Here is a 23,727-nt window from a genome sequence, read left to right on the forward strand (position 1 = left end):
CCATCCATTGACTCCATACTCTTTCAGAATTTCCCAAAGTTTACTTCTATCTACCTTGTCAAAAGCTTTTTCTAGGTCAACAAATGCACAGAAAACTTTTCTATAATGAAAATACAAGCCACTCAAGCCCAACAGGCGAAGGCTACGGTGCACAGGACACACGGAATAGCTCCATGAGCTGTGAGAAACCGAAAAGTGACAACGAGAAACGGACTGGAAATTAAAAACAGAACCAATCAGAACCCTCAGTAGGAAATCGTAACGGCGGATGGGAAAGCGTGCCGGAACCGACAGGTCCAGGACTCCAAAGATCGGCTGGACGAGGCAGCGCGGAAAACCAGAATATATTCACATGAATTATTGCGAAGAAATATGCAAACGATGTTTATCGTAGTCACAATAATAACAAAATCAACACTGAGTCTCGAGGTGGTCAGCAATCTTATTGCTCTAACAGGCCAAATAAAAGTTCATCGTTTGAGAAACAACATGTTCGTTTCCTCGAATCAATCTTGGATGAAAAAAACGAATCAAAAGCAGAAAATGAATTTTTAAACAGGCATGAGTATGGCGAATTAACTCCGGGAATTTGGTTTAACTCCGTGTCATGGACATAAAAAACAAGGGACTAGGCATGCCATTGCGGGGGTGATGCAATGAGGGGGGAGGTTCCCCACCTTTTGATGTCCCGCGACAAACATGGCAGCGCCCACATGTTTATATTTTCATGCACACTTTGTCGGCAGAAATGCGCGTGCGCATAATCAAATGGCACATCGTAAGATGGCGGCTCTTCCCACTCATGGAATTCTCCCCCCTCCCGTAGATTCAACCCCGCTCGCCAAAGTTAGGATGGCATGCCTAATCGCGTGTTTCCTATGTCCATGCTCCATGTTATCTACGTACTTGGCGGTGAAAACTGGTATGGGTTTAATTGCAAAATGAGAAACCCGAATTTAATACCCTTCACAAGAAAACTTCGAACAAATCAAAAAATCAGAACTTGAAGAGAAAATAAAATGCCTGGCAATTAATTGTACCATTTCGGCCCAATAAAATTATAAGCCTTAAGCGATATCGGTGGCGATGTCACCTGTATATCAAATGATTTTGTTCGAACATCAAAAAGAATTTTCAAAATTTCATATCATATCCAGCACACTACAGGGCTTATCAGAAGTCAATCATTAACTGACATGACAGACAGTCGAACAACCAAAATCCTTTACATGTACAGTTTGTAGAATTCCTGGAAATTGATGAAAAAAATGACATAAAAGCTGTCCGTCAGTCAGCACCTGTCGAAAATGGTGAGCCTCTCATTACAGGTACTGCAAGGTGCCATGGGGCAAAATGCTACAAAACTTAAAATCCAAATCTTTCTATGAAACTTTGGGTTTATCTGCGACGAAAAACATTGAACTGTTAAACTTAAAATTGATCCTGAAAAGAACAAGATAAAATTGAAATTTGTGTAGTAAGACAAACCAAGTATTCATTTCAAATACCGACCACAAAAGTAGTTTTTTTCTTCAATTGTTACTTTTCGCAATGTTTTTGTTTATCGGGCAGGTACAGGAAGCGTATTATCCTGAATAAAAATCAATCATGCACCATAAAATATAATGTTATTTGATTCCAAAGGTATTATTTAGAATTGTTTAATTTTATTTAGTTTGTTAATTTAAAGACTTTTTCACCATGTTTTTTAGGGTTCGTTGTTTATTTTCAACTCCACTGCTTCCAATTTCGAATCTTTTCGATACTAGCTTTTATTCATTGGGAAGCATTTCTTATTTGAATTATTTTAAAGACAGAAAACCCCTAATTACGTGATCTACTCGTTTTCTTTAAGAAAATGATATACATGGAATTTCTTAGGATCGGGAATCGAGCTTTTAGGGAGGATTCCCACAGTTATAAACCCTAAATTGCATATATCAGGAGCCTTTTATAGTGGACCATATGTTTAAATACTTTTTTCGGCATTTTCACTTTTTTTAATGACATGAACTAATATGTTACTCGGCCGTGTTCATTTTCGATTTGAATTAATAAGTTCAAGGTAATAAGAAAAGTAGCTAATTCGTGATACTTTGCCGAAAAAGGATATGGAAGAAAATTTTAATTGTTTTAAAAAAATATGGCTAAGCAATTACAAGTGTCAACATAGAAGGAGTTAATGAATTTTATTTTTAAAATTTCAACAAAAAACTGAACTCTTCTGCCTTGTTCTAGACAAAAGATATATTCAAATAATAAAAAATTAGTGAACCAATTAACAAGAAATTAAATCAACAATACTGATTTCTTAGTTTTCCAAATTATTTTATTTTATTGTGAGGTCACAGATCATTTTCTACAAAATGTCAAAAAAGTATTTTTCAAACGTTTAAAAATTGTTTAAATAACTGATAGTCAATAATAAAATCCATCAAAATTTTCAATTTGACCATTAGAAATGATTTGTGATAAAAAAAACTTAAACAAAAGAAATATTTAAAACCAATATTTTGAAAATACTTGATCCTCGTTTAAAGGGTGGTTTTTAGGGCATGCTGGATAGAATTTGGGTGGGGGAGGGGGTGAAAATAAAAAATCACTGCATAAGTCGCATTCGAGGAAGTTATTTTAAGAAGTCCATGAAATTTCTACTTGCTTTATTGAAATGTACGCCTTCCAGTCTCATATTTCTAGAAATTATCACCACTCTTTTCATAATGTATTTTCATACATTTTCGCCACGTGTATTTTCAATGGAATGATTGAGGGTGTGACGAAATCCGTAAACATTTTTTTATCAAAAAAATATATTCCGCATTTTCTTTTTTAGGGAAACTCAGAAAAGGGGCAATTGTCGCAAAAGTAATTTTAATGTTGGGCTTTTTGGACCACCCTGCCACAGGAAAGCGACAAATTTATCAAATTAATCGTTTAGAAAATAATTTAAATGCGAATCATGAACAAAATTCTCCTTTCAAGCGTGTTGTTTTCAATTTAAGAGGAAACAGAGGGATTAAGTAATACAAAACTGATGACAAAATTTCCATATTCTTATCTGCTGACAGAAATAGTTTTTTCAAATATATGACAAAAGTAATAATGAGGTTTCTATCAAAATAACTTAGAACATGCATTAAGTTAATTTGTATTATTATGTTCCTAAAGATGTTTTAAAATGTTTCAAACTTTTCTATATCAACGTTGAAAAATGTTTATTATGATAATTTTTATTTGGATTTTAAGGATGTCAAATATTATTGAATTTCATGAATATCAAATGGCAAACTCTAAAAGTTAATATTTTTCTTCAGGTGATTTTTGTATTTTCTCTTTTTCAGTAGCTTTAGGTCGGGAAAAAGGTGATACTGCGGAGCGGAATCACTATTTGCATTCGCGATTCACAATGATGAAAAATAGACATTCCTAATATTTCCTCAGAGATTGGGTTCATAACCCTGGATAGCTACATTGAGTCATCTTGCAATTCAGAAAACAGTTAATTCAACAAGTGAGTTGGGCACTAAAATTAAAGAAATTTAAATGAGATTAAAATCAAATTTAAATTCCTGCGTGTATTTAACGTCCAATAAGCAACTTAATTTGCAGAATTCCTAAATATAAAATAAAAAATCCAACAATGAAATTTGGAAAACTGCCATAAAATGTTCATGTTGAAATTAAAAAAAAAAGATAACAATTTTTTCCTAAAAAGGAAAATAAAAAATTTATTTTTTGGATAAACATAAAAAAGAGAAACGAAAAATGAGAGAAAAAATTGTTATCTTTTTTCAAATTTCAATTAGAATATTTTATGGTGGTTGTACTGGAAATTCTCGACAAGGAACAGAATTTTGAATTGGAACCGAAAATTTGTCCCAAGAAATCTAATTTTGAGTTGAAGCAGGAAATTTTCAAATTTTAACCAATTCTGAGTTGAAACTGGCGTTTATCTAAAAGAATTAGAATCTATCTTGAAACAGGGAATTTAAAAATTTTAATAAATTACGAGGAGGAATAGGAAATTTTTTAAAAGAATGAATTCTAATTCTGAGTTGAAATATTAATTCTTAGTTGAAACGGAGAATTTTTAAATGGTATTAAAATTCCTAATTTGAACAAGGGATTTTATATTTTTAACAAATTTTGAGTTGGAACTGAAATTTATCCAGGAGAATAACAATTCTGAATGTAAAGTTGTATTTTTTAAACAAAATTATATCCTGAGTTGAAACGAAGTATTGTAAAAAAAATTTTAATTATGAATTGAAACAGGGAATTTTACAAAAAAATCTAATTCTTAGTTGAAATGGAGAATTTTTGAAAATAATGAAAATTCTTGATTTGAACATAGATTTTTTTCAAACGAATTTTATTTCAAAGTTGAAATGAAGAATTTTCTTAAAAAATTCAATAGAAAATTGAAGTTTTCGAAAAAAATTATTATTCTGTATTGAAACGAGTATTTTCGAAAAAATTTAATTCTGAATTAGAACAGGGAATTTTTCGAAAAGAATTGAAATTTTTTATTTAAGCAGAAGATTTGCAAATTGTAAGTAATTCTGAGCTGGAAGTGAACAGCGTTAGTATTTTCCATTTTATACATGTAAATTATTAACATTTGAATACAAAATTGTTGAATGAAACAAACTTCAGTTTTCAAACTTTGAAATTCAAGAGTTTCACTTTGAGTGCTTTCGTTTGCAGTTCTGTTTTTATTATTTCGAATGGAATTTTTTTCTTTCATTCGAACAGTCGCCCTGAAAGAGGGTACATTAAAAAATATATATGTTAGTAAATAGTTTATAGATTGTACAATTTTATTGTTATAAACCAATTTTATAATCAAGTAATGAATTGTTCTACTTTTCATAAGCAAAAAAATTCATAGAAATCTAATTTGTATCCGATGTGTCCATTAAACGGTTACGCGTGACACTTAGGTTTGCTGGAAAAGATTTGTAACATTTAACATTTATCTTCGTTATAAATAATTTGAGCAAATATTTAGTATGACTTAAAATAAATTTTAATATTACACTTTTTTATTTAAATTATTTAATTTTTTTTCTTTGGCGAATCTTGTAGGCGGAGTTTAATAAGTGAAGCTTTCTCGAAGTAGCATGAATGATAAAAGTTTTGATTAATCTTTACACGAGTCTCCGAGAGGGATGTAAATATTCGTCTGAGATACGATCCCTTCTTCCTGCCTCGTGAGGAAATGAAAACAGGTTTAGCTTCCAGTTGTCGGTTGCCTTCAGAGAACTTATGTTCTCCAATTCCGAAGACTTTATCGAACCCGAGCGTAACTTTCGTCTCCAAAACTCTCTAGTGTCAACTTTTCCGGAAATTTTGTCCCTATCACTACCAGTATATTACACTATGTATTGACTTTGGTGGGAGAGTTAGCTTTACACTTCCTTTGACTGGATCCTCCACGGATACTGTTTTTTCTAAGGTGTATCTGGAAAAAAATTATTTGTAAAGTTTAGCTCTCTTCTTTTTTAATTTTATAATATAATTTAAAAAGGAAAAAAAAAGATTAAAAGTATGACACATTGTCTTTAAAGTACATACTGGTTCAGAAGAATCAACACAGTTGCATTATCTGGCCTCAAAAAACCGATAGTCTTGATATTAGCCAATCCTTTTCTAGTAGTACTAATCCTTTTACTTCCAGGAGTTATAAATCTAAAAAAAATGGTAAAATTAAAGACAATTAAAGTAAAGGAAGAAATCTGCCTCGGCCTGTGTCCAACGTCTCGATTGCATGGAGAGCTCCGGGCTCGAACCCTGGCTGGGGCAGATTTTTTTTAATTGTTGGAACTAGGGCAACCAAATATAAAACCCTACTGTATGTTTACTTTACCTGTGAAATAAATTCTTAAAATAATAAAGCAAGGGCATTATTTTAACTAAAAATCAAGTCATAATTCAAAAATACGTACTTAGAGAAGTGCCCTATGGCGTAGTAAGTGGGTTGCTTGTAAAATGAATCAGCTGATGCATTTACAATTATCGGTGCATCCATGTAGTTCTTGAGCCAATTGGGACCACCTTTCAAGTCTAGAGCCATGTTCCAGTCAATCCAACCAGTTACCCAATGATTAAAGGTGTCAATTATACTATTGGCATAATCCTCTGCTCGACTCCATGAACCTAATTTTACTTTCTGACCTGCAAAATAAAAAAGTTTAGACGTAAAATTCGAAGAAATAAAATAGGTTACATAAACTATTTTATTAATATTGCTGAGCTTGTGTTATTCCAGGGTGACCACTGAAACGGGCAACCGAGAAATGACCAAGAATTCTGCAACCCGGGAAATCACCGGGAAATTTTACGTGGACCAATATTTATGTTTAATTTTAATTTAAAAAACGTGAAGCTTATAAAACTAATAATTTTAATAAACTAATAAATAATAATAAATAATAAGCTAATAGACTTGTAAAGCTTCTACTTTTAATATCAACCGCAGTACATAATAAAACGTTCCCAATAGTCAAATGTATCTGCAAAACTATTTATCGAGTAATAAAAGTCAATACATTAAATTTTAGTTACAAACCACAAAGTGTTTCGATATTCCACTCTTTCCCCCTTTTTTAAAGAATTTATTTTTCTCCTTGTTTTTAAGAAACTTTCCCCTTTTTCTCTTATTTCCGCTTAAATGTGAACTGAATTAATCAAATCAAATAAGAAGATCCAACTGTTTTTAGTTAAAAGTTAATTCTTTTTCTTTAAAAATGCAACTATTTTGTTTAAAATTTGATTGTTTTGTTGCGAATTTAACTTTTTTTAATAGGCATTCTTCTTGGTAGAAAATTCATCTTTCATTTTAGAAGAGTGATTCTTTTTGATTGAAAATTAGCTTTTTTTTTAAACTCCACCCCCTCTTCAAAAATGTGTCTTTCGATTTAAAAATTTGACTATTTGATTTAAAAATTCTACTAGTTTTTCTTCTTTAAATATTGAAAGTTAAACTATTTTGTTGAAATTGCAATACATTTCGACTTGTACACTTGCGAATTTAAAGAATTTCATATTTATTTCATATTTCCAATATTTTTATATTTTATGTGAAAAAATTTAATCCTCTATTTTTAGTGCCATCACACACTGAAAAAAATGGTTAGTTGGGATTGCTGTACGAATTAATAAAATAGCAGTACCATATCCTACTAACTAAATAGTTGGCTCAACTAACCATTTTTTTCAATGCATTAGAAGGTTTCCATTGTATACTTTTTACATTATTAAAATAGTGAATTAAAATAATTTTAATGAAAATATTTCAAAGCTTTAATTTGTAAAGTTGAAAATTCAGAAGTACTCTATTTTTGTTTTAATTTGCAGTTTAGTTTGGATTACTACATATGTAAAAATTTTCAGCTTGAATGTTTGAAACTTTTTAAATTAAATGAAACAGAATTATTTAATTTTACGAAAATTGCCATATTTTTAAAAGGTGTAGAGAAGGATTAGAAAATGCAGAATTCTAGGAAAAATTGGCATTATATGAAAAGATATTCAGAAAGTTTTTGAATTTATGGAAAATTTGGGGGAAAATTGGAATTATTTTTAATAAAATTAAAAGGATTAGAAATGTCTGCGAAATTTTAGCAAAAATTAGCATAATTAAAAAAAATATTTTGAATGCTCCGAATTTCTGAAGAAATGAAAAAATTATTTTAAAAGGAGTGATTCGAGTCAGTTAAGGAGATGTTTGAAAATTCTGCTCAAGACACTATTCCATTTTTTTAGTTAAAAATTCATTTATTTTGTTAAAAATTCGTCTTTTTTATATGAAATTAATGTTTTTGGTTGAAAATTCATCATTTTCATTAGAAAATTCAGTTACTTGATTCAAAGTGATTCATCTTTGTTCTAGAAAATTGATGTTTTCGGATTGGAATAAAACTATTTTGTTTCCGCTCGTCTTTTTTGGATTAATTTCGGGTTGAAAATGTAAATTATTTGGTGGGCGATTTGTCTTTTTTTGGCGGAGATTGAACTAATTAGATAAAAATACTTCGTTTTTTCAAATAATTTAAAATTTCATACAAAATATTTATTTTTTATCCAAATATTTCCAATTATTTCCTAACATTTAGGAAAAGAATATCAAAGATTGTAAATCAAAACCGCTCATTTTTACAAAATTACAACATTTTAGAAAAAATTCGATCAAGTTTAAGAGACATTTAGAAGTTTTTAAGAAATTCCAAAATAATTTAAAACGTGTAATGATTTCAATTTTTTTCAAAAAAAATGTAGATTTTTGAGCATTTCGAACAAAAAATAAAGATACAGTTTTTAATTTATTTCTTACGTTGTGAACGCATTTAAGGATTAGTTAATCGCTAATACCAAAGACGTTGCAAATTATATCTAAGAATTATTGATGAATCAGAATACCAAAAACAGTTTGCCAAAGATATTTTTATCAAAATTAAAAATTGTTATTTTAACCATATCGTCACAGATAATTCAACCATCTAGACTGCATTATATTTTTTATATTATGTGTAAAAAAATCAGAATAATAAATTGAAAAGGGCCATCATCTTACATGGGATTCTCTGACACAATTGCAATCTAATTATTTTGTTTAAATATTATAAGATATCACAATACATAAAATTACACATAGGAAAAATGTATGCTAAATGTATTTTATTCGTACTTTTAAGAAGAGGAGGAAACCCAGGGGAAACCCTGGAAATTTGGTGGGCAAATTTAGTAGATACCCTGTATATGGAACTAAGAATAAATTTAATTTAGTACTCATAATACAAAATATGCTATGTTCAGAATTTCTTGAAGATGTTTAATTAAATGTCAAAGTCAAGTTTCTAGATCTATTCTATCTGGTTCATTAAGCAAAATTTGGGTACAAATGCAAATTGGCTGAGACCAGTTGAGAAAGCCGAAGGCAGAGATTATCTTGGATTTGTCTCCTACTGAGCAGGAAAGTCAAATGGGGACGTGAAATCTCCTTTTAGTACTTCGACTTACTTCAACTCGATAATGTTAGTCTCCAATTTCCGTTCCAAAAACTCAAAAGGCGTTAGGAAGTCTCTTGATTGGATTTTACATTTCTGTCTCTTGCCAAGTTCAATTTAAATTTTACTCCATTTCCTGATTACATTACTTCTAATCTTTATTACTCAAAGAATTATACTTTTAACCATTCGATCTTAAAGTCATTTCATTGCATTTCTTTAAGTTTCAAATTCCTTCTTGTGGTATAAGCATTCAAACTTATTTATTTTGCAATAAAAGTTAGTCTATTCTTTTTAATAAATGTAAATGTTATATTGTATAAAAAAACTTACTTTCCATCACTCCTGAACATGATTCAGTGTAGAGTATAAATTTATTTGGGTAAAGTTTATGGGTTTTATCCAGTCGATTTATGGATAAAACTTTATCGAGGTACCAATGAACTGCAATGCCCGAGACCAATTTATTAGCTTTCTTATCTATTAGAATTTTGTTCACCCAGTCAGGTAAAAGATGTCTTTGACCATCCCCAATTATAATTTTTATGTAATCCAAATCAGCCTTTTTCATTATCGGTGCAAGAAATTCTGTCAGCCATTTGCGCTGATCAACTGCATCCCAACCCATAGATTGCATCACAATTGGCGTAAATACTATTTGAGGTTCATTTTGAGGAGTCAGAGCCCAGAATTTAATATCTTTTTTTATGTATTCCTGGAAGAATCTGAAATCGTAATTATTTTCAAATTAATCAGTTTCTCTTAAAACAGGTAATTTTTTATTGGAAACCGAAATTTTTGGAAAAAAATTTAAACTGTTATGTATTAAATAAAGAATTAAAAAAATCTATTTCCCAAGTCAAAATGCATCAGATTTAGAAAGTTCCATATTCCAAATAAAAATTTATTTGAATTCAAACATTTTGTTTTTTCAATCACCAAATTTGACATCCACTTCCAAATTGCATAAAGAGACAGTTACTACATTTATGTATTACAATAGAAAGTATTTTAAATATCTAAAATGACGTCTTGGATCAGAGAAATTTGGAAAGTAAATATAATTTTGATTTGGGACAGGCAATTTCAGCAAAGACTTATATTCTCGGCTTTAAGATAGGGAATTTTCTAAAAGATTTACAATTCTAAGAGGAGACAGGGAATAAATAATTTTTGTTTTGAAATCACACACGAAGAATTGCAATTGTGCTAAATTAGAATAGCTAATTTTTAAAATTAATTTTAATTCTAAGTTTTGACAAACAATTTCTTAAATAATTATAATTTTGATTTTTGGACATCAGGGAATTTTATAAAAAAATATTTAATTTTTAGTACTAACTAGAAAGTTTTACGAAGAATTATAATACTCATTTTTTGTTCACTTTAGATCAGGAAATTTCGTAAAGAATGATAATTTTGACTTTGGAAGGCAATTTCGTAAGAAATTAAAATTTTTTGTTGGAACGGGTAATTTCTGACATGGAACGGGAAATTTTGGAAAATAATTTTAATTCTGATTTGCGTAAAAGGAAATTTAAAAAAAACCCCTGCTTCAAGTACAAATTTATCAGATTTAGAACATTGTTAGTTCCAAGTGAGATATCTTTTGAATTACAAATTTTTTAATTAATAATTTGAAACTTCCGTCTTGCAAATTGCAGAACAAAAGAGTTACTATATTTTTGAATTGCAATAGAGAATATTGTAAATTAATAAAATTATGACTTGAAATCGGGAATATTAATGAATGAGAATTTTCGCTTTTGGGAATCAGGGAATTTTCTAAAATAATGATAATTCTTAGATGGAGCTGAGAATTTCCGTAAAAAATTATAACATCCGTTTTAGGTTCAGCTTAGAACAGGAAATTTCGTACATCATTATAATTTTAACTGTGAAATAAGGAATTCTGTAAGAAATTATAATTTTTTTTGCAACACGTAATTTTTTACTTTAAAATTGGAAATTTTAGAAAATAGTTTTAATTCTGACTTTCAAAAAAGGGAGTTCAAAAAAACAATACCCGTAAAAAATTATGACGTGGGGCATACAATTTTCGTAAAGCATTATAACTTGAACTTTCGAACAGGGATTTTCCATAAAGAATGATAATTTTTTAATTTTAATTTTATAATTGTTTGTTATAAGTTAGATATTCTTTGAATTAAAAATTGTTCTTTTTTTTGTTTATCAAAATTTTCCAGAATTGGAAACATCCCTCATCCAAATTTTAGAAGGAAAGGGTTACTATATTTCTCAATAATAATAAAAAATGTTTTAAAAGAACAAAATTAGGACTTGGGACAGGAAATTTCTGTAAACAGTTACAATATTGACCAATTCAGAATTATAATTCTCATAAAAAATTCCTCGTTGTAAATTCATAAATTTTTGACCTCTTAAATTGACCGGGAGAAAATTGGGAAATTAAAAATCTTCCATTAATGGTTGGTAACATTTTCATTTATTGCTATCGATTTAATATTATAATGTAGATCCACTTTTATCTTTTGTGTAATTCTCTTTGTTTTAATTTATAGAATTTCTCTGGTTTAAAAATAGAACTTTAAATCAATAAAATTTAACATGTGCTTAGTAGACCAAGCAGTAAACTCGAACCTGCTTGAAAATAATTAACTTCAAACTCAGCGGCGATAAGCGATGTAGAACACATTTAGGTACTTTGGATTGCGATAATTAAGAGAGTATTTCGGAAGCAATAGAATAAGAACTAAAAGCTAATTTTATTTAAAATTAACTGTTAAATAATTCCTCAGATAAGTTTTTTAGAATTTAGAATATTGTCAAATTAAATTTTAAAAACCCATAATTGTTGATGAAAATACAAAACTATTTTAAACATTCTGATTTTAATAATGATTTAATGAAGCCTTTGCTCTTAATTTAGAGGTAGTTTCTCTCTGAGGTATTAGAGCATACATGAAGTGCTACTCACTTTACGAAGTAGTTAGCCCATGTTTGCCAATATTCACGACGCAGGATACCTTTCCCTGTCCAGTTTCCTGCAGTTTTCATCCAGGGATTTGGAGACCAAGGGGAAGCTATCAACTTCACTTGTTGGTTAGTTATATTACTAATTTTTTGCAAATATGGTATCTGGAAATAATGTAGATAAAATTATTTCCAACAAAAGTGTGGTTTTTATTCAATCTCATACCTTGTATTTAATATCCTCATCGGCCAAAGCAAATTTCTCAAGAAATATATCGTTCTCCGTCTCCGCATAGCTGTAAGGTCTGGGAGAGAAGTCTGAACTTCCCATTGGGACTCGTATCATGTTATATTCAATACTTCCATTGCCGAAGTAGGCTCTGTAGTTCAGAATAATATACGTGATATCAAATATTATGAAACATGATTTTTCACCAAATATCACAAAAAATGTAATTGAAATGGATTAAATATACCCTAAAAGCTTTTTTTGCACAGGTTCCGAAAGCGATTTAATATTTATTCCAGAAGAATCTGTCATCGATCCACCAAACCCGATGATAGTTTGATAAGTCTTAGTTGTATCAATTTTTATCTTCGTAGAAAATACTGAAAGTAGTTTGATAAAATAATTAGCAATTTCTAATGAGAAGTCTGATATTTTGTACCATAATGCTTTTGAAATACTTACTTCCTCCAGACTTGTGTCCAAATTTTCCATTTGAAACATGAAACCGAAGACCGTCTTTACTCGAGGAAACTACCGTGTAAGTTAACTTCTCTTGCGTTTGTACCACGCTTGGAGCTTCATCACAGTAGGTAGAATTACAAATACAATAGTAACTGTCGCCTTTTCCGGTGCTTTCAGACTCCTGGCATCCAGATGCGAAACTGGTCCCTGAATCCCATTATGCATATTAAACTTTGCAATTTAAATACGAAAATTGTTTGCTCTCCGTGAGAGTACTTTAATATGACAAAGAAAATTTATTTATATTAAAGTATACTGATAGTAAATTGAAATTACGATTCAAATATGCCAAGACAGTAATATAAGTTTCAAAATGAACCCAGGAAAATTGAAGTAGCTAGCGTGGTGCTCGAGTTATCATCATAACTCTCGAGTTGGGAAAATTGAACTATGGGCCCATAACCTGTCGTTCGAAAGATTTTCATCCTTCGTACGAATCAAGATTCATGACAACTCGAAAAAGACTGAAGATATTTTAAATATATTTTGAGACTGTGAGAAACCGGGTCAGGGCAATGAATTTAATTTAATCGTTTATTTTACAATATAATTCTCATTCTGTTCAAAATTAAACAATTTACAGATTTTAACGTTGAAAAATGAACTATTTAAATTCGATAGCGTAGTAGTTAAACAAATCCACATTAATAGGATCATAATTAAACGGTTTTAATCCATTTTTATCCCATCTAATTGGAACCTTTTTAATTAAAAAGAATGATCATTCTTAATATTTAGCAATATTTAACTTTTCAATTAAAATAAGCAACAATTTGAACCTGAATTGTTTAAAATAGAAAGCCTTAAATCGCTTTCAAATTTAAAATTTGAACGTTGAAGTGGTTTCAAACGGTTTCAAATGATTTCTTAATTGAAAGAACACTTTTTTTGTAACATTTTTTATTGAAATGCAGAAATTTTTGTTTTGGATTTTTGTTTCATTGGCAAAGGGACACTTTATATTTTTAAGAATGTTATTGAGTTCGACAACAAGAAATTTTAGTTTCCAATATTGTATGAATTGGCAGAAGGATAATTTTTCAAGTTTGAAGTTTTTATTGAGTTTGAAGAGAGAAAATTTTGGTTTTCAATATTTTCTGAATTGGAAAAGGCCCTTTTTTGTTGTAACATTTTTATTGGTTTTAAAGGACAAATTTTTTAATTTCGATTCTTTTTAATTTGAAAAGGGAAATTTTTTAATGGTCAACATTTTTATTGGGTTGGAAAGGAGGAAATTTGAATTTTAAATGCTTTTCGAATCAGGTAGATGGAAATTTTTTAATTTTTAGGATTTTTCAGAATTAATTTTTTTATTTTTATGATTTTTATTGTTTCGACAGGAAGGATATTTTAATTTTTGGTTTTTTCTCAATTAGAATAGAAACATTTTTTATTTTCAAGAGTTCCTCAAGAGTTTACAAAGTTTTTATAAACTAAAAGAAGTTCGTGTTACGTTTTGAACATTTATATTGCTTTAAAAGGGAGAAAATTTTAGTTATTAATTATAATTATAATTATTTATCTGAATTAGAAGACCTAAATTTGGTCTTTTTAACATTTTAATTGAATAAAGGAGGTGAGGGGATTTAGTACTTTTTAAATATTCAAATGAAATAGGGGAACTTTTTATTTTCAATTTTGTGCGCAGTTGGAAAAGGAACATGTTTTATTTTTAACTTTTATAATAATGTAAGTTAAAAAAGAAGGATTAGTTTTAATTTATAACACTGAAAATGATAGCATGATTTTATATTTTCTAACAAAAAATCTGTGAACTATTTAATTTATTAAAGTTTCAAATATAAAAAATTGCAGTAGAATGGAATTTAAGGTTGTTGTTCCAAATTTCAGGACTCTAGGAAGAAAAAGTTTCCTATGAATTTAAGAACTGAAATAATATTATAAGTAATGTCTTATGAAAAAAAAATGTTTTGCATGAAAAATGTTTAAAAGTTACGAAATATAATTACTTAAACAATATATTTGTAATTGCATTTTTTTAACCTAATTTTTTACCAATTTCTCAAAAATGGGTAAATTTTAATAAATAAGGATTTTTTTCAAGGAAACCACTCCGTAAATCTTTACTGATTGAAGTTTTGAAAAAAGATCAATTTTCGATTATAGTTATTTACTGAAAAATGTTCTATTTACCAAAATTCTTTGAAAGCTTTCAGCGAGAAAAAAAAACTAAATTTCAAAATTTAAAAGAGATTATAAGGAATTTTTCTCCGAAAAATGTTGCCATCCTTTATGGAAATTCAACCCTTTTTCAAAAATCGGTACGAATCGATAGTATGAAAAGAGCACTGATTAGTACTACGGCAATTTTCGTGACATTGAAAACGATATCGTAGATTTATATTTTTTAACCCGAAATCTTTTAACTGCTCAATTTATAAAGATTGCAAATATAAAATCTCGTGGGCTGATGGTATTTAATTCAAAACTGTTGAATTGAAGTATAGAAAAAGTCTTATTTCTATTTCAAATTTCAATGACCGTGAAAAAATTTTGCGAACCGCGTAAAAACCGGAAATTTTTTCCGACGAGGAATATTTCCCGTTTTCTTTGGCAATAAAAATTTGTCAGAATTTGAAACTTCCGTGTTCCATTTTTTCTTTTTATCAGTTTTTCTGAGTTGAAGGGGGGGGGGATGTTTATACTTAATCTTTTTTTTCAATTTGAAGAGAGAAAATTTTTTGTTTTTAACATTTCAATTGAGTTTTAAGAGAAGATATTTCGATTTATAATTTTTTCTGTTTCAGAAGAGTTACAGTTTTGTGTTGTTAAGAGTTTTATCGATATGAACGTGAGAACATTTTGGTTTCAATTTTTTCTGAATTGGAATAGGCGCAATTTTTTCTTTTTAGTATTTTTATCGAGTGGGAAGAGATAAAATTTTAGTTATTAATTTCGTTTCTGGATTGAAAGAGGCAAATTTTTTTAAATAATTTTGATTGGAATTAGAAGCGAGACATGCTTTATTTATAACATTTCTATTAATTTGATTTGAAAGGGTGGATTTATTTTAGTTTAGAGCATTGAAAGTGATATCGTGAATTTATATTTTTTAACCGGAAATCTCTGAAATATTCAATTTGCAAAGCTAAAAATATTAAATTTTCCAGTTTAATAGCATTTAATTATTTTTAATTCAATTGGAAAATGTTAAAAACTTCATTTCTATTTCAAATTTAAATGATGGTTGCAAATTTCTGAAACCTGATAAAAAACGTGGAATTTTTTTATTTTATTAAAATGGTTGCAAATATAAACAATAAGTAATCATGTGCAACCAGATTAAGCAACAGATTTAAAAGAAGTAACTTACAAAAATTGTATAAGAGAAAAAATTATTTCATGGTATCGAGACAGTCCCTTCTCCAGAATGAATGCACTTATTTTTAGAACATTTTTTATTTTTAATACTTTCGTCGTGTTAGAAGATATGAAATGGTATTTATTAATCCAATTTTGTTTTAAATTGTTGTTGAGTGACTTTATTTATATATTTTTTTAATTTAAAGAGGCCACTTTTTCCTTGTAGTATTTTTGGTGAATTGAAGGAGGGAGTTTTAACTTTGAATCTTTTTTCTGAATTTGAATAGGATAATTTTTAATATTTTTATTGAGTTAGAATGGAGGAAATTTCGATTTTCAATTATTATATATTGGAAAAGGGATATTTTCTGTTCTTATCTTTAGAAGTTTTATCGAGATGAAAGGTAGTGCATATTGGTTATAATTTTTTTTCTGGATTGGTAGAGGCGCATTTTTTTATAAATATTTTTTTTCGAATTAGAAGAGACCACATTTTTGCCATAATTTTTTTTTCTGAATTGCAAGAGTAGAATATTTTCTTTTTACATTTTTATTAAGTGCACGGGAATGGGCTTTGCGTAGTTTTAACATTTAAAGGAGGAACTTTTTTCCGTTATTTACTTAATTGGAAGAATTACGCATTTTATTTATAACATTTTCCTTAATTTTTTTAATTAAATTTTTTCTGAAAAAATATCTACTCTCTTTGCTCCACTGGGAGTCAAATCTTAGAACTTCCGTTTGCCGGTTGGGTGCTTTCCGACAATCGAAAGTTATATGGTTCGATTCCCAGTGGCGCGAAGGGAGTAGATTTTTTTGTTGAAAAAATTCAATTTCAAACATTTTTTAATTTATTTCCCATATAGTTTGAAATGACGTTGAGTATTTTCTGTTATTTAAAGAGTTAACTTGATCGATAGTGTTGATTTTTATTTTCACGGATGTGGAATGATATCTACACTAGTTGGTGGTAAACCATCTCTGATGATAATATATATTCCTTTAAAATTTGTATTGATGTGACTTTAAAGGAAGTATTAGTTTTAGTATTATTTAGTATTATTAGTATTTGATTTATTATTTATTTATATTATTATTATTATATTATTATTTATTTATTATTTATTTATTTCGTATTTTCAAGTATTAGTTTTAGTATTAGTTTTTTAAAAAGTATTAGCATTGAAAATTATATCGTGTATTCATATTTTCTAACCAGAAATCTTGCATTTCATTTAAAAATGTTTGATTGGAAAGTGTTAAAAGCGTCAACTTCTATTTTAAAATGATCGTGAAAAATCTTTGCGAACCATGAAAAAACCGAAAAGAATTTCTGGATTGAAACGGTCACTCTGAATCTTCATTTTTGAAACTTGCCAGATTCTTCCTAGCACTTCCTTTTCATCTATAACGATTTGTTAATTGTATTTATTAAATTCAGCCTTTCAGCCTAGAATTGATTAGATGTATCCTATTAACTTTGTAACTAAATAATAATCTTTAATAGAAAGTCTTTAATGTAAATTTATTTCTAGATATTTTAGAAGTTGTAGACCAATATTTGTAAACTAAAATAGACTTTCGGAATGTCCGTAATAAGTCACTGGCTTTTAGGCCTCTCGGGGATACCGTTAACGATTATAGTTGGAATAATGAGAGCTCAAGTTTGTTCAATCGACTTATAATAAATTAGGTGAGCGTGGGTAAATGGTTTGAGGTGGAATACACTAGATACCTGGCATTTACACTGGGACAAGAGCAACCGAGTGTGAAAAGCCAATAGTCAATACCCTATCCCACCGGCACTATGAATTCTGGTCTGAATAAATCGATAGGTCTCTATTCTATCCTACCTGCTAGAAGTGTAACGAGAACTGCAACCGGTCCCATCTTGACAAAATATAAACGATTGTCTGCTGATTCTTTCTCTATAAATGGGACTCTTTTTATTTCTCTTCAGTGATAAGATGTAGCTGTCTTTCTCAAACTTATCTCTACTCTTACTCCACTGAAGAGTGCTAATTGGTTTTATCTTTAGATTATCAGATAAGATCTGTAACATAAAAAGACACAATGTTACGAAAGGTTATTATAATAAGATCAGATAAATTTTTCATTACCAAATAGATTAATTTCGTTTATTTTTAGATATTTATGGAAAAAATATACTCTTACTTAAATTCTTTTAACATTTTTTTTCGTTTGATAATATTGATATAATTTAAAGATGAATTTAGACAACCGATTAATTTAATCAAATCTGGAAAATCGATACTCTTTTCCGGGTTAAAACTTAATTTTTTCTTAGTTGAAAATTAATTTTTTTTTATAATTTATCTTTCTTTTGTATAAAAATATCTTCTTGATTAAAATATATACTTTTTGTTACTAAAGTCTACGCTTTGGTTGCATGTTGACACATTTTCTTGAAAATTTATTTTTTCATAAGGATTTATCATTTTAGATGAAAATTAATTTTCTTGGTTAAAAACTAAACTACTTGGTTGAAAAATAGTTTTATTTTTGGTTGCAATTTAATTTTTTAACTGAAAATTAAACTATTTCATTTTTTTATAAATTTATATTTTTCAGATGAAAATTGATTTTTTTTTAGTTGAAAATTCAATAACTAGGTTAGAATTCGTGTATTTAGTTTATAATTCATCATTTTTGTATAAAGAATATCTCCTTTTTCAAAAATCTACGCTTTGGCTGAATGTTAAAAAATCATTTCTTGATCATTTCTTTTTTAATGAAGATTCATAATTTCATATAAAAATTCATCTCTTTGATTAAAAATTGAACCATTTAGCTGAGAATTTGTTTTTTGGATTTGGAGATCTTTACTCTCTTAAAAGTAATGCGGAAAATTCGAAATTTAGGGAAAATACGATTTTAGAAGCAAGCTGAGTATCATGATATATTTCCAAGGAATTAATTCAAAATTTAACTGAAAAATAATCTAAAATTTTTTTATGCTTTCTGTTTTTAGAACTTTTCAAAAGTTTCTTAAAAATGTATCGAGATTAGATACGAGAAAAAAAATGAAATACTGAATTTTAATTTGATGAGAATTGCTTAGACAAATTTAGAACTGTTTTACGAACAGTGGAAATTTTCTACGAACAGTTCCGGAAATTTTCAGGCTTAAATAGAAAAAGAAAAATTTTATTAAAAAGTTATCCGTCTTAAATTAAGACCGATAATTTTCAAAATATTTTGTTTTAAATATGTATCTCATCATTTTTTCCATATGACAGATTTTTTTATCTGAACTTCAGATCATTGAAATTAATTTTATTTGCTTGCACGGATAAATTACAATTGATGAAATATTTTTTATTCCAGAAGATCCAAGAAGACTGATTTAAATCCTTGGGATCAGTTTTATTGCAATTTACAATGAATCTTGGCTCCACGAGGTATCCTGAGAAAAGTTGTTATGAGCTTCCTGGGCTTAAATTAGAAAATACCATTTTTTGGCAACCAAGAAACGAGGTTAGTGACAAATTTTGATTCTTCTAACATTTATTCATATTAAAAAAATACTCACAGAATTTGCGTTTATTAAATGTGTTGATTAAATTTAGAAACAAATTATAGCTGGGTACGTGTAAGATTAAAATATGTTTTGGCATTGAAATCGTTGAAATTTAGGTTGGTCATATAAGTCTAAAATAATTTATGATTCACTATGTGGGAAATAATTGTTAGTAACCTAGCCATCTAGAGCAGCAATTAGTGACGCTATCTGATATCCCCTGATCAAATAATGCGTCATTCCAATTTGTACTCTTAATTCTTATCAGTCTCCAAATCTTTTTAGAATGGTGTCAGTAATGTATTATTTCACAAATTTAAAAATAAATTATAAAGGGAATAATTTATTTCTAAGTCTTCTGTAAAATAGCAGAACTCTTTTAATTGAATTATAATTGTTAATTTCTAGTTAAACGAACCAAGGATTTGCTTTATGTTTATAATCAGATTAAAATTGATTTTAGAAGGAAAAATCATTAAAAACATACACTCGCAAATAGTTAACTTGTGTAACAGAATTGCACAAAAAGAATTTAAACAAGAGAAGAATTATAGGGACGACTGACAAATCCGGAATAATGAAATTCCTGACACTGTGTAATTCCCGAATAATAACTTTTCCTAAGTATAAAATTTCCTGATAATAAAATCTCTGAATTTAATAAATACCGATTAATAAAATCCCCGAACAGTTTAGTAATCTCACTGAATTGGAAAATTCTTAAATAATGAAATTTCTACATAATAAAATTTCCCAATTGAAAAATTAGAGAAAAGTTGATAAATATTACCGAATAATACATTTCCGGAGTAGTTTGTAATATTATCGGGTTAGAATATCCCCGAATAATAAAATTCCCGACAATTTATAACATTATCGAATTTGAAAATTCTCATGTAGTTCAGAATATTATCGAATAATGATATTCCCGACAGCTTATCCTACCCCGAAAGGGAAATGGCTTAATGTTGTAATAATAATAATAATTATAATATTGCCGAATTTTAAAATGCCCAAATAATAAAATTCTCGATAAGAAATTTCCGAATATTAAAATATCCGAAATTTAAAAAATCCCGAAAATTCGCAAATTATAAAATTCCTACATTTAAACAATTAACATTATATTGCAATTAAAAATTTTTTCTTCATTATTTTGGTTATTTCATTTCCATTTTTATTATTCGAGAATTTTAATATTGAGGAATTTTTCAATTATGGAATTTTACAGTGTCAAAAGTTTTATTTTTCGTGATTTTTCAGTCGTCCCTAATTTTCGATAGAAAATTGCCGAATTATAAAATCTCCGAATTTCTTTTATGTATATTATTCATTAAAAATACAGTAATCAAATAATAATAAGTAAAAAATATATATTTCTGCATGAAAAATTTGTTCAAGTATTATTATTTCAAATTAAAAATTAATTTTAGAATCTTCCAGCATTAAACATAATTCTTATTTATACAAATTTGTTATTATTGTATTTTTAATAAATATATGATATTTATAGAAATAGTTATCCAAATTCGGGAATTTAATAATTCGGAAAGTTTATTTTTCGAGACTTAAGTCGTTCTGAATGAATTTTTCAAGGGATCGAAAAAGTGTTCTGTAAAATCGAAATTAATATTTAAAAATGAAACAAATTTCATTCCTAGGCTGAACTGTTGCAGGATGCAGACAGTATCTAGAGACATTTTTTAAAATAAAAATCCGAAAAAATGAGAAAAAATGCTTTTTTATTTCATGATAATAATTTTAAGAAATATTAATACTCAAATTTGTAAAAAAGTTATGACCGCTTTACATTATTCAGAAAAATTCTATTAAATGTTTTAAAATTATTGTAACAAAAAATGTGATTTCGAACAAATTGTTTTACCAAAATGTGTATTTGATTTTGTAAGAATTTTAAATTTAATAAACCTATAATTCCATACTGATAACCTTTAACTAACGTTTCGTGACCTACTAAGATTATCGCATTAAACAAATTGGTTCCATTTGTCTTAAATACTTTTTTCTGTCATTAAATTAACTTTTAAGCATAAAAACTTTATTTCAATGTTATTATATTTTAGGTTATGATTGTCTTTAGCATTGGAAAACAAAAGGGCGTTCTCATGAGTTTTTATTCTAGAAAAATAATTTTACATGATAATCGGGATCGAAACGTCTGTTATCTTGAAAGAATAAAGCATTTATGTTTTTATCCTAAAAGCAACCATAGCATTAAAGAAGAACGTATTTAATCCGAATGATCAATATAAATCCGCGCAAGCATAATTATTACATTTCTAGAATATTAAGTATACACTTATATTAAACTTAGGTAGTTTTTCTAATATAATTTAAATATTATATCAAAGAAGTTTCAATTTGGTCTTGAACTAATTTTAAGATTATTTTAATTACCTACCTGAACTTTATGGCAAGTGAGATACGACTGTAAAAAGTAAACTTAAAAGATAGACCCGTGAGGCTCGACTGAGAAAAATATACCTGCTTATATCGTTGATGAGAGAAAACTTGATAACAGAGGGAATTATTTACGTCACACGAATTACGTTTTATAATTCAGATGCTGTTTTTTTAAATTTATTTAAATCCTTGTTACAGACAGGAAGAAAATGTCCGTTTAGAATTTACAGAAGAAAATAGTCATTTAGAATTTACCAATTCAGTCGAAAACTAGGCTGTGAAGGGAGGTCAAGTAATTTTTGAAAAATAGCCTCATAAAACAATGTATCTATTTATCGTAAGGGGCCATCGATATACCACGTGGACAATTTTTCACCACTTTTTGACCCCCCCCCCCTCGTGGAAAGCCGTGGAATTCGGACAAACACCCCCCCCCCCGTATTTTGTCCACGTGGACATATCTTATGAAAATATAGACATTATTAGTCTTCAAAATATCCGGGAGCTCGCAACAATTCCATGGGCGTCCTTTTAGTACTCACTAAAATTTCATATTCTTTTATTTTTATAGTCGAGTGAAAAAACGTCATTTTAGTACTCTTGAAACCCGCGGGGAATGATTGTTTGGATGCTAAAAACTAACAAGAAGTTTGAATGGCTGCTCCCGAGTGGTGCCAAAGTTGACTAGCAGTCTGTCGAAAATGTCAAAAATTCGAGTGAAAAAACGTCATTTTGGTACTCTTGAAACCCATTGGGGAAGATTTTTTAGGTGCAAAGAACTACCAAGAAATTCGAGTGGCAGCTCCTAAATGGTGCCAAAGTTGACTGGCAGGCTGCTAAAAATGTCAAAAGTTCGAGTGAACAAACTTCATTTTAGTACTCTTCAAACCCACGGGGAAAGATTATTTCGATGCTAAAAGCTAACGAGAAGTTTGAATGGCTGCTCCTGAGTGGTGCCAAAGTTGACTGGCAGGCTGTCAAACATGTCAAAAAATTCGAGTGAAGAAACGTTATCTTATTACTGTTATAACCCATTGAGAATGATTGTTTGGATGCTAAGAACTAACAAAAAATTTGACTGGCAGCTTCTCGGCGGTGCCAAAGTTGACTGGCAGACTGTCAAACATGACAAAAATTCAAGTGAAGAAACGTCATTTTAGTACTCTTGAAACCCATTGTTGCGAGCTCTAAATTTATTTAAAAAATGAGATTTGTTTAGTTTTTTTTATACACATATTAGTTTTAGAGAAGTATCCTATAGATGAAAATTTTAGTTAATGAAAAGGACAAAACTTTCATTCGGTTGCTGATTGAAATGTCAGTCATTTTAGAAACTAATCAGGAGCTGCCTGTCAAATTCTTTGTTAGTTGTTCGCACCAGAACAATCATCCTCAATGGGTTTAAAAAGTACTAAAATAACGTTTTTTTACTAGAATTTTCGACATGCTAGACAGTCTTCCAGTCAAATTTGGCGCCATTGAAGAACAGCCAATCAATTATGATCTTACCTTGTAGCACCTAAAGAATCATCCCCGATACGTTTCAGAAGTACTAAAATGACTGTTTTAATTTTCATCCTGTCATTTTTTATATACTTGACAGTCTGTCAGTTAACTTTAGGACCACCGAGAAGCTGCCAGTCAAATTTTTCGTTAGTTTTCAGCATTCAATCATTCCCAATGGGTTTCAAGAGTACTGAAATGAAGTTTCTTCTCTAGAATTT

General features: G+C 28.7%; 2 protein-coding genes across 2 annotated transcripts in view; one reads left to right on the forward strand and one right to left on the reverse strand.

Moving 5' to 3' along the window:
- LOC117182335 overlaps positions 1–23,727 on the forward strand; it is a 603,484-nt gene that overhangs the window by 165,402 nt on the left and 414,355 nt on the right. The window contains exon 3 of the mRNA XM_033375494.1: positions 19,387–19,536. The gene's annotated coding sequence lies outside the window, so the exon portion shown is untranslated. The remainder of the gene's footprint in view (positions 1–19,386; positions 19,537–23,727) is intronic.
- Positions 4,926–17,981, reverse strand: LOC117182338 (lysosomal acid glucosylceramidase-like). Its single transcript, XM_033375497.1, has 9 exons — positions 17,892–17,981; positions 12,655–12,861; positions 12,440–12,572; positions 12,190–12,343; positions 11,968–12,128; positions 9,342–9,733; positions 5,949–6,177; positions 5,578–5,691; positions 4,926–5,464 (listed from the first exon to the last, which is right to left on the reverse strand). Exons 1-9 carry the CDS (start codon positions 17,926–17,928, stop codon positions 5,365–5,367), a joined length of 1,527 nt encoding a protein of 508 aa, XP_033231388.1. The 5' UTR covers positions 17,929–17,981; the 3' UTR covers positions 4,926–5,364.

Source organism: Belonocnema kinseyi, chromosome 10 (genome assembly GCF_010883055.1).
Source record: "Belonocnema kinseyi isolate 2016_QV_RU_SX_M_011 chromosome 10, B_treatae_v1, whole genome shotgun sequence".
NCBI lineage: Eukaryota > Metazoa > Arthropoda > Insecta > Hymenoptera > Cynipidae > Belonocnema > Belonocnema kinseyi.